Source organism: Capsicum annuum, chromosome 5 (genome assembly GCF_002878395.1).
Source record: "Capsicum annuum cultivar UCD-10X-F1 chromosome 5, UCD10Xv1.1, whole genome shotgun sequence".
Classification (NCBI taxonomy): domain Eukaryota; kingdom Viridiplantae; phylum Streptophyta; class Magnoliopsida; order Solanales; family Solanaceae; genus Capsicum; species Capsicum annuum.
The window spans coordinates 215,062,741-215,075,343 of NC_061115.1; the positions used below are offsets into that span (position 1 = coordinate 215,062,741).

At 33.7% G+C, this 12,603-nt stretch overlaps 1 protein-coding gene across 2 annotated transcripts; it reads left to right on the forward strand.

Annotated features, from left to right (window-relative positions):
- Positions 1–1,653: 1,653 nt before the first annotated feature.
- LOC107871298 (aspartic proteinase 36) lies at positions 1,654–12,355 on the forward strand. 2 transcript variants are annotated; one of them, XM_016718186.2, is made up of 10 exons: positions 1,655–2,477; positions 3,570–3,699; positions 3,867–4,114; positions 6,640–6,864; positions 7,139–7,301; positions 7,424–7,491; positions 8,669–8,756; positions 9,260–9,335; positions 11,513–11,584; positions 11,960–12,355. In XM_016718186.2, the coding sequence occupies exons 1-10, from the start codon at positions 2,251–2,253 to the stop codon at positions 12,127–12,129; spliced, it is 1,467 nt and encodes a 488-aa protein (XP_016573672.1). In that variant the 5' UTR covers positions 1,655–2,250; the 3' UTR covers positions 12,130–12,355. The 2 variants fall into 2 exon arrangements, with proteins under 2 accessions (XP_047268697.1, XP_016573672.1); XM_047412741.1 differs by lacking the exons at positions 11,513–11,584; positions 11,960–12,355 and adding an exon at positions 9,567–11,497 and having other exon boundaries at positions 1,654–2,477.
- The last annotated feature ends 248 nt before the right edge of the window (positions 12,356–12,603 follow it).

Sequence of the window (12,603 nt, forward strand, 5' to 3'; positions counted from 1 at the left end):
TAAGCAAGGATTTTGATATATATAATTAGGAACATGGAAAAACTTCAAATTTTTAGATATGATTTAGCTATGATATTCATTAATACTTCAGTTTATTCATGTTATATATCTTCGTGACATATTTAGTTTATTTTTGCCACATGAAATTATCTAAATCTTTTGATTTACATACCATTTTTAAAATGATATATATGAGTTATTTTATTAAATTTAGTGACATATTCGAGTTTTTTCTTAATTCTTTGTGACATATCAAAATTACTATTAACACTTCCAATTATCATCATGAAAAGACATACATACTCTTTGAAAAAGAGCATATTTTATTCAAAAGTAATAATAAGAGCATTTTTATCGAGATAATGAGGTATAAACATCAATGACATTTTAAATCAAATTATTAACAACATAGATATGTTTTAACCAAATTATTAAATCCCTTTTCCTCCACATTCCAAACAAGGGAATTAATTGAAATTATTTGCAAAAAGAATACAAATACATGCAACGTCTCTTCCATTTCTCTCTAACCTTTCAATTTTATCATCATAAAACTCCATTTCCAGAAAATAAAAGAGGAATTAAGAGAATTTGACAACTGCTATACTTATATAAAAATATTTTATTTTTATATATAGTGTAAGTTTTATATGAGGAACCCTTTAATTCTTATGGTATTCCAGTTTTATCGTTAGGAAGCGTCATCATCAAAATGAGTCTTATAAAATATAAATTTAGTTAAATCCTATTGGAGTAATAAATCTAGCAAATATCGAGTGAGAAATCAAAAGTAAATCTAGACGGATTGAGAAAATAAAGAAAACAGGAAGCAGTCACTTTAATTTCTTTCCAAATTTGTATTATTTTTTCTCAAGGAATTACATAACTACTATATAGCATATTGGTTTGTGTTTCATATTATTTTTGTTATTTTGCCTCTATCGACTTGACACATATTTTAAAATAATTTTAATTATAACATATTTTGTTAGAACGGCTTTAATAATGATGTTTTAAATTCTAAATTTGCCTATCTATATTAAAAAAAGAACTCTATAATTTGTTAAAATGACAGCTAAATTATTTTTAGAAAAATATTAATCTAGACTCCAAACAAAATGAAACAAAGGAGTACTTCCCCGTTTTATCTTTACTTGTCTAATATGTTAAAAATAAATGTCCAACATACTCATCTAATTTGGAAGAATTGTAAATAATTTATCATATTATATCTATTTTAGCCTTGGAACTAAATAGTATCAATTATATTTTTCAAAACATTAACTTTATTATATTTAAAGGATGATATAAAATTATTCCTGTTATTTATTATTTTTTTCGTCTCAATTTATGTGACATTTTTCAAATTTTGAGATTTAAATAAGTCTATCTTTGACTGTAATTTTTTATATTTTGAATCATCAACTATCATAATTTAGAGTGTTTTTCATATATTTTTGAAATATATAATTTATTTTAAAAAATTTGAAAATCTCATATTTGACTCTTGAAAAATAAAAAATATCATATAAATTAAAATATAAGAAATATTTTTAAAATGGTGTGTCAAGTCGATAATGAACAAGTAACGAGGGACGAGAAAGTGCAAGGGCAAAGAGGGAAGAAAAAAGTTGCTCCCTTTTCCCTCCATTCCAAACAAAGAAAATACATGCAATTGTGTCTCTTCTCCTTCCCTTTCACTCTTCACTTTCAATTTTTAGCAATTAGCACCATAAGTACTCCATTATTGAAAACCCAAACAAACCACCCAAACTTCCAAATTCCATTTTTGTCCTTTTGTTAGGCCAATTCCTTTTTTCTTTTTTTGGTTACATTTTCTGATACATCTTTTTTGCTATTAATTTCAAAAGACAAAAAAAAAAAGCATTTGGGGTTAGTAATTTTAGTATTTGAGAATTACCCAGAATGACAAAATTCAATTTTTAGCACCATAAATTTCCATTTTTAAGAACACCAAGAGCCCCCAAAAAAATTTGTTTTTTTAATTTACATTTTCTGATCATCTTTTTTGCTAAATTTTTCAAAAAATACCAAGGTGGGGTTAGTAATTTCAGTATTTTGGAAATACCCAGAATGGAAAAATTCAATTTTTTAGCACTATAAAACTCCAAGAACCCTGTTTTTTATTTGAAAAAAAAAAAAACATTTTCTGATCATCTTTTGCTTGTTATTAATTTCAAAAAATAGCAAGTTGGGGTTAGTAATTTCAGTATTTAGGAAGTACCCAGAATGGCAAAATTTGATCTTGGTTATATTTGGCTATTATTTGTAATTGTTATGCTTGTTTGGAGTAGTGTAAATGTGAAAGGTGAAGGAGTGATTAAAGTGAATTATAAATTTTATGGATTAGAAAGGAATTTGAGTGCCCTAAAAGCTCATGATGAAATGCGTCATCTTCAAATTCTTGCTGGTATTGATCTTCCTATAGGTGGAGATGGCCGTCTTGATTCCGTTGGGTATGTTTTTGTTTTTCTCTATGTGTGTGATTCTGCTTGTATACGATTATTTTGTTTGTTGTAGAGTCTTTTAACGAAGGATAAAAAGTTCAATCAACATTTATAAGGACTTCCGTGCTTTTAAAGTAACTAGTTAAGTGGACGTGCTTTGCACAATTCGAACTTGGTTGTGTTTTGCTATTGTTGGTGGTTTTTGTATTTATTAGGAGTAGTTTTAATGTGGAAGGTGAAGGAAGTGAATAAGGTGAATTATATAAGTTTTGTGGGTTGGAAAGGAGTTTGAGTGCCCTAAAAGCCCATTATGAAAAGCTTCATCTTCAAACTTTTGCCGGAATGGATCTTCCTATTGGTGGAGATGGCCATCTTGATTCAGTCGGATGTGTTTTTTGTATACTTGTTTTTGTTAAATTGTGTAATTTTGTTTGTTTATATGTGTGTGGCTATGCATGTATACGAGTATATACATCTATTTGTCTATAGGTCTGAAACCCCACAAGTGAGGTTTGGGGAGGATAGAGTTTACGTAGACCTTACCACTACCTCGTGGAGGTGGAGAGACTATTTCCGACAAACAAATTACACTATTTAACAAAAATGAGTAAACAACAAACGCACCGATGAAATCAAGACGTCCATCTCCACCAATAGTAAGATTAGTACCAGCAAGAATTTCCGTATTGTTGGAGAAGGGCTGCTAAAACCTATACCAGAGCAGTTTAATGCTTTAGTTTCTGTAGCTATTCTTAAGCAGCTTTTACAGAAGAACTTTTCCCTTAGCAATTTCTTGATATGTACACATCTGTATGTATTTGCATGTGTATGTGTATATTATATGTATGTGTGTGTATGCAGGTTTGCTTATTTTGTTTGTGCGCTTAGATCTCAGGTAAATTGTATAAGGTGCTACATTCCTTGGTTGAGTGATATTTTTAAGCGCATAAGCTTTAGCAGTTGGCTTCTCTTATTATTTGGATAAACTAATTAGAATCTTTCTCCATGCAAATACAAGTGGCTCAGAACAATCAATTATATATATATGGAGTCAGTTTGGGCTGCTATTGAAATCATTTCCTTGATCTTTCGTTATTACAGGCTTTACTATACTAAGATTGGGATTGGAACACCTCCAAATAATTTTACTGTTCAAGTGGATACAGGAAGTGACGTAATGTGGGTTAATTGCATTTCATGTCAACGATGCCCCAGAAGAGGATATGGTGGTGTACGTTTCTTTTAGATACATACTGGCATATGTTATATGTACGTTTATAGCTGTTTATGTGTGCGTGTATATTATTTCTACTCAGTATATCAGTTGCTCTAAAAAGTAAAGCAATTTTTCTTGGCGCTCTACTTTGTCCATTTTTATCCGAATGTTTTTCTGTGCAGATGGAGCTAACACGATACAATCCAAAGGATTCTCTCACTGGTAAACTCATTCTTTGTGGTCAATCATTTTGCAAAGATGTCAACAGAGGTTCACTACCAGGCTGCTTTGGTAATGGTTCTTGTACTTATGCACGACATTACGGAGATGGAAGCTACAGCACGGGCTTTTTAGTAGAGGATGTTGTCCAATATGATCTGGTATCAGGTGATCTCCAAACTGAGCCAGCAAATCGGAGTGTTATTTTTGGGTAAGATGTATGCTATCTAACATAAGAGCTAAAGAATATTTTTATAGCTCTTGTAATCCTCAATCCAGAGCATGACTTGTTAAACATTTAATTGAACAAGGTGATCTTACATGATTATCATGCTCGATAAAATCCTTGAGAGTGCACTTATTCCATTATCATAACAATTACAAATCGATGCCCTTACTGTTTTAAATTATCAAAGTACAACTATTACCATTTCATCTGGAGTTGGTTTTGCTTCCTCCCTTTGTCTATCTTGATGTAGGAGAAGTTTCCAAGAGCATTTTCATTGTTTTAGGGCCTGTTTGGATTGACTTATTTTAAGTGTTTTTTATAGCTTTAAATCACTTTTGAAGTGTTTGGGTGTAATAAAAAAGTGCTTTTAAGCACTTATTTTAAGCTAAAAAGGTAAAATAAGCCAAAAGTCATAAGTAAGAATTCCTAGCTTATGCTTTTTGACTATAAACCCATCCAAGTCTATTTTGCTCGGACTCGTCAAAAATTTCAACGGGTGCGTGTTGGATTCGCCAAAAGTAGTGTATTTTGAAGAATCTGACACGGGTGACACGGGTGAGGCATCGAAAGTGAAGAGTACGCGCAACTTAGATCCAAACACCCACTTAGTAATCTAAAACGATTACTCCCTCCGCTTCAATTTGTTTGGCGTTTTTTGATTTGGCATGAAGTTTAAGAAAGTGAAGAAACTTTTGAATCTTGTAGTCTTAAATTAAAGATATGTCAAATGTATCAAAATGCCCTTGTGGTGTTAAACATGTCATGTTGAAAGTTGAAATTAAAGAGTTGTTACGGACTAAATAGGAAAGTAGGCCAAACAAATTGAAATGAAGGAAGGAATTAGTTTGGGTGGGAGATGGTAGGTTCGTAGGTAGGAGGAAGAGTAAAAGAGAGTAAAGTCAATTTCCCTTGTTTGGTTTGTTAGAAAATTACAAGACAAGCCATAATTGGCTCTTCAACCCCTGCAATTTTCTTGATAATATCATTTCGCTTCATTACCTGCAATCCCTCTAAAATTGGAAAGCCAGAATTAGTGGCTTAGGTAAAATCATATTTGTGTAATAGTAGTACACATAAACAAGGTGATGAGAAGAGTGCTGGACATCATTCAATATCTGAGTTAGGCAAGGGGATTAATGCTTCACTCGGGAAGTAAATCAACCAGTCACTTTCTTCCTTGAACCTAGGGACATAGGGTATCTATAATGGTCGCTGCTTCTACTAGCTGCTTTTCCTCCATTGCCAGGTCTCCTATCCAGTCTTTTAGATATTTTTTTCTCCTTGCATTAAATTTTTCTGCCTTTCCCCGAAATTCTTTGTTTTAATGCTAAACCCCCCAGACAAATAAATGCTCCTATTTGGTCTCTTGTTCACTGTCAATGACTTGCGACAACCATTGAGCCAACAACACTTGTTAATTGGTTCATGCTGAAAACTGTATAGAGAAGTTGCTGATTGTGTAGTATGGTTGTTGGACATCTCACATTGTTTTTTTTTTTGCTATATAATGGTGGCAACAATTGTTTTAGTTGTTTAAATTGTAGTTTCTTACAAAATGTGAATGGTTACATTCTTAAAGGGTTCTTTGATGTTTAAAAGCACTGAATATTTTTTTAGGTTTGTGCTATTTTGAAGGAAGCAAGGTAAGGCCGTATTCTTTTATCTAAGCTTCTTCCCCGTGCATTAGCTATTTAGCTGGAAAAGAATTCAAGGATTCTACAAATCATTGCTGCCTACTGATAATGTATTAGATAGGGCTTGATATTATCAATATGGTCAATAGCCAAAGATATGCTCCAAGCTATGCCAATCTGAGATTTACAAAGGGACTTGCAAACTTTAAGTAGTTAATTTAAGTTTCAAATTGTCTTTTCGAACTTCTTTTATCTCTATTGCGAAGTCTTTTAATAAAATAAAGGGCTATGCTTCAAGAAGTTCATGCTATGGGTACATCTAGAGCTAGTTAGTGATTTCTGGTGCAACCATACAAATATTTGAAGTTCTTGGATAACATTCTTTATTTCATATTTTATGGCCAGTTACAGAATATCTTATTTGGAGCAGTAGTTTTCTTTTAGCACATACTCGACAGTTTCTGCAACTGTTTAGTTTCATGACGAAAGGAGATTTATGTTCATTATAGGAATATTGGCCGAAGTAGCTCAGGACTATATTTCTTTTCTTGAGTTGATTAATGCTGTGTAGCTAGCAATTTATTAGTAACTGGGAAGATGCGGCTGATGCACTTGTGAAATGGATTGCACCACCAATACAATGCAAAGATATATTTACGCCTAGATCTAGCAATATTTTTTTGTCTTATGCATTCAAGACGCTTTTATTTTATCTGAAATTTTATGAACTTTTTAATACTCATTTGGTGCCACTAATTATGTGTTAGTTGAGCCAAAATCTGATGACAGATTTTCTCTTATTCCCTTTGTTGTTCATTCTCTTTTCTTTCTTGGTTAATAAGTTTCTTGATGTTTCCCCTTCTATTCTCGTAGGTGTGGTGCTCAACAATATGGCAATCTGATTTCCCCTGATGAAGCTTTTGATGGGATTCTTGGATTTGGGAAATCAAACTCATCCATACTTTCCCAGCTGGTTTCATCTGGAAAAGTGAAAAATATGTTCGCTCACTGCTTAGATAGTGTAAATGGTGGCGGTATTTTTGCCATTGGGAATGTTGTGCAACCAGAAGTGAACATGACTCCTATGGTACCTAACCAGTATGTCAATTTTCCCAATAGATTATAAAGTTTTTTATTAGTTTTACAGTCCTGAACGTCTAATTCCATTTTCTCACAGATATTAGTGAAATGGTTTAATTGTAACGTCGGATCTTCTTATGGGTTAATCTCCCAGAACATCTGTCATACAATATCTGTTCCTAGTTAAATATTCTGTATTCAGGTTTCTGTCAGTGCTTCAGTGTCGCGTCTTTTTCTCCTTATGGTTCAGAAATTGCAATTCTTTAAATGCTTTAAACTGTCTTTTTCTTAGGCCACATTACAGTGTCAATATGATGGCGGTTGAAGTTGGCCATCAGTTTCTAAACCTGTCTGTTGATGTATTTATGAATGGAGAGAGCAATGGAGTAATTATTGATACTGGATTAACATTGGCTTATCTTCCTGAGGTGATTTATAGTCCGCTGGTGAGAAAGGTAGTTTGCAATGATGGATGGTCCGTTCAGTCTTTTTGGTGGCCACTTAATTGAATCACAAAGATATATAAATGTTTCTACCTAAAATTATTGAAGCATTTGGATTTCTTCACTTCTGTCAGATACTCTCCTGGCAACCTTATCTGAAATTGCATCATGATGAGTATACATGCTTTGAATACTCTGGGAGGTATGGTGCGTATGGAGCATTCATCTCTTTCCTCAATCTATAAGTGAATGAAGTTATGCTATCTTTCTAACTTGTGGTTTCTTCTTTATTTCATCACATTACTCTATCAATTTCTAAATCAACTTCCTTATGAAGGATAACTTAACTGCCGTCGTGTGCTTGAAGCTTGTTTATTTTGGAGTAGTGGCAATTCGATTCTGAAGTGAGGTCATGCTCTCCTTTATACTCTACTTCCTGAGATGATATCCGCAAGGAGGTGGAATTTGATGGATAATTCTATCTATGGATTAACTGACAATTGAAAAATGAATTGATTCAAAGTCTGATATAAAACTAGTGGAAATAAGATGAGGTTGAGCATTTTATACTGATCCATGTCACCATTCCTCACACACTGTGCAAGATAATTTAGGATGAGCGACATAATATATGTCCGAAGAATTAAAGTTCTTCTTTTATAATGGCTTGGATCCTTAAAGACTAGCAAGTTGCTAAAATAACTGTCAATCTTTGACCTTCAATAAAGTTGTTTCCACAATGGTGCTTGGTACGATGATGATCACCATGCGGAATAATGATATTAGAGCATGTAAAGCAGTCCTGTGCTGTTTATTCTGTCATGTGTCAGTTGGGAAGTACTAAAAATCATGGTTTTAGCAACACACATTTCACTGCTTTTGCCTCCATACCTTGGTTTTGCAACCTAGTCCAGCATAGTCTATTGCTCGGAAGTATTCTTACAAATATAAACTTTTGGAATGTTGTTTTTATTACGTAATACTACTGCTCATCAAATTTAGTTAACAGAATAGTTTGGCAACTCTGTGTAATAAAACAGCTATGGAAATTTATTTTCTGAGATTGGTCCACTTGCATATGAAAACACTTGACTTATGGTGATGGGTATTCAACTAATTGCCTTAAAATTAGTGAACTTATCAAAGTAAAGAACAGAAAGAAAAAAGGATTATTTTATACGGGGGAGTTGTTTCTGCTGGACACATGGAGGAAAAAACTTTGTAAAGCCCATTTCATTTACATCATCGCGTCCTTTTTTTATGGAAAATATTTTTCTTGAAACGTTTTCTCTTGTGATTCTTGTATTTTACTGCTATTTTTTAGTCGTCCATGTAAAAAGATGTTCAAATGCAATAACTTTTGCCTCCCACTGTTGCAGTGTTGATGATGGATTCCCTCAAGTCACTTTTCATTTCCAAAATTCCCTATCTTTAAGAGTTAGACCCCGCGAGTATCTGCTCCCATCTGTAAGTATCTTCTTTTACTAGTTAGATTTAACTCAATAAAAAATGTCCGCTTTTTAGTTTAGCATTATGTTTTGAGCTTTTTGGTCTAATGTAATTAGAATGTAATTGTCAAATTATTACTTATGGTTAGTAGTGTTGGACCATTGACCATCCTGATAAATTGCTTGAACTTGGAGAGTGGAATGTGAATTGCTTCATAATTGTGTAATTTTTGAAGAGTAGATGGCTGCTGCTTACTTCAGCGCTGAATTAGGTAGCAACTTCCCGTTGGTCATTAGAACTATTTCAGTTACATCATGTGCCAGATATTTGAGGGGATTTGCACAAGCGTATGTGTACCTCCTTTTCCTATCTAAGGATTATAAACAGTTGCAAACAATATCTCCCAATTTAATATTTCCTAAAGTAAATGACGAACATTAAATGGAATAGTTTATAAATTAGTTGGTTCTATGTGGAATATCACATCTGCTGGTAGATCTGACTTCGCTATGCTCTTTTAGGATGATTTACTTTGCATTGGATGGCAAAACAGTGGTAATCAATCAAGGGACATTTGGAACCGCACAGTTTTCGGAGGTGTGTTTATCTTTCTTTCATATTTATTCATTGCAAATGTCAAGGCTACTATAACGTGTTTGGATTAATTATATTTTGGATTTTGAACGTGTATGTTTGAAAAGTAATGCATTTAGAGAAAATAGGGATGAGAAATACCATTTGGATAGAAAAATAATTTGTGAAGTGAATATGAATTCTGTAAGAGAAGTACTGATTCTAATGCAGGCACTTGTTTGAGCTACATTGCAGGACCATTATAACGAAACATTCACCGCCACTACAATTGAGAAATTGCCAGCTCAGTATACATTTGACTTGGAAAACATTCCAGAAAATAGTTTACTGTCTATATCATTTTCGATGAAGCTAGAAGTATTTGCATCTTTAGTTGAGGTCTAATACACGTAAAGTTGCCATCACTGAATCATGCAGCTGAATGGGTCCTCCTAGACCCCATTGTTACAAAGTTTACTGAGGGCATTATATTAGCTGCATCCTATCACCAAGAAAGACACGTAAAAGAGAAAGTAGACATATCTGATCTCTACAGGGTTTTGGGAAGAGAGAGATGCTGTTTTCTTTCTTTCTTTTGTGGCATTACATTCTGGATTGGGGAGTTTAGACAAAACTGATTGGAGATAGGCAAGTTGAATGTGATTAGGTTGGCAGGAATTACGAGATTGAGAGCACTAAGGAGTCATTACAAATACGTATTTTAGGACATAATCCATCAGGATTCAAGTCTGCATTTGAACGGTATCAATTCATTTTACAGCTAAACAGGTAAAGAGGATCTGGTTATGAACTTGAAATCGTCTGAGAAATCCTTCCATGCAAATGCTCCTTAAATTAATAGATGTTTTCTGTGTGCGGAGGATTCTAGAATCAGCTGTGCACTTGTTTCTTCATTGTAAATTTTCTTGGGAGCTTTTCTTGAGTATCTGTGGTATATCTTGGGCAATTTCTAACTGCATAAGAAGTGTTGACAAGGACAGCGGATGCATGACGGCTTGAAGCTGATCTGAAACACTAATCCTAGATGCATTTTCTGGACTTTATGGTTGGAAAGGAATAGAGTTTGCTTCGAAAGAAAAAGAGAGACCATATTTCTAGATCAAGAATAAGTGCTAACATAATCTTTTCTTGTGGTGTAATAGTAGTTCTATTGTAAACATGAAGCAGTATATAGATTCCGTGGACTTGTTAGGACTTAGGAGGCAGACTGTAGGATCAGTCTTGAAGTCATATACGTTTTGTCCTGTACTTCTGTTGTTTTGCAATGTTCATACCATCTCGGTACATTGATTAATAAAACCTATACCATTTCAAAAAGAAAAAAATCTGTCTTAGGGAAACTTAAGTATGTTTTTATTGTTACAGTGGGTAGCTGACGAGTACAGACCGTAATCAATATATGTGTCCTTTGCTGTCTACCTTTTCCTTTTCTTTTTCTTTTAATTGAAATTAACCGGACCAACAATGGGCTGAATCTCTGTGAATTGTGCACCCTCTGCTGTCTGTAGTTATTTCTTCTTTCGTTCCTCGTGACCTTTATTATGAACATCCTTCTTAGCACCCATTTGATCTATCCCAGTGGCCCAAACCATCTGAAAGCACCCTAAGTTAATGGGAGAATTTATGCTTAGTTCAGTATGTGTGTGTGTGTTCTGCTGAATTGGTATTTGCTGTCAAATTGTATCGTTTCTTTTAGGTTAGCTGGCAAAGATTATGACAGCAATATCACTTGTTTGTTTCATGGTTTATATGTTATTCATAATAATTGAGTGATGGAAATTCAACACACACAGAGCATTTGAGAGCTAAATTTTTGTGCCTTGGAGGAAGTGGCAACTATTTTTATCCCAAACAAGTGTTATTTTGCAAAAGAGGGGCTATAATTAAATAAAATATCTTGACACGATTTTATTTAAATAATTTTCTTAAATGTAAGTTTCTCTGTTTGAAAAATGTGCACTTAGCACTTTGGATAACAAGTGGGAGTGCTATGCGACCACGTTTTGATGATTTACGCCCAAATTCTCTTTCCAGCTCAGCTCTTCTAATACTGTTTGAATTGGTCAATTGCTATGATGATGCTGATTAAAAGTTTATCTGAATTCTTTCAATGACATTGTATGTTTACTATTTGATGTCTCATTTCTTCTAAAGCGTTGGAGGTATTTTGATGCTTGCAGATTTCGTACTCTCAAATAAGCTATTCCTGTATGATCTGGAAAACCAGGCCATTGGTTGGACAGAATATAATTGTAAGTATAGGTTATATCTGTTTGATACTTGCGCTATATTTTGGTAAACTGGCAATTGTATATCATTGTTGTTTAATTTGTGTTACCCTTTAGTCCTAATTTCGGGTGAATCTAGTGTGGCTTGCTGACCTCGATAAGTACATCTGTAATTTCATTGCAAATTAATGTATTTGTAAAGAAAGAAAAGAGGAGAAATTTCATCATGAGAGCAATTTTTTCTGCATAGAAAACCATAATCTCTTGTGAAGTTGTAACGCCTTTCTCTATGAACAACAAATGCTATTGTCATCTTTATGAGCCGAGCTATCTTTTATGTCACCCAAAGGGGTTGGTTCACTGTCAACTCATCGAATTTTGTATTGTTGTTGATTTCAGGCTCATCAAGCGTTGCATTAAAAGATGAAGTTACTGGATCAATTCGTTTAGTAGGTTCTCACAGTCTATCAAGTGGTTCTTGTTTGACAGCACAAATGGCTCTAACATTCTTCTTGTTAATACCTTTGCTGCACAATTATATATTAAACTGGTATACTTCTGGTGCCTGAGACAAGAAGCGCTCCTCCGACTGAGAATAGTATACTACAAAGTGTATGTGGTGCATACTTTACATCCAGAATGGACTGCAAAGGCAAAGATGAAATATAGAACTGATTAACAAAGAATTCCATTTTGTATGTAAGTAGCTTATGCTGCAAAAGGCATAATGTAAAATGGAGTCTGGATATATTTGCTCTGCCTTGTTTTATTACATTTAGACAAGTTTCTTGACAAGCTAACCTGCCTTGTAGGTTTTTTTTGTCTTCACAAGTATTAAATGCCTAGATAAAGGTTCAAATTTAGTTGGGGTCTATCAAAAAAGCCTATTTACTTCGTTTGAGATAGGGGTATGAATTGTGTACACTTTAACCTCCTCAAATCGCACTCTGTGGGAATATGTTGCTGTAGATAAAGGTTCAAATTTAGTTGGGGTCTATCGAAAGCAACTTCTCTACTTTATCTGATATAGTGGTATGAACTGC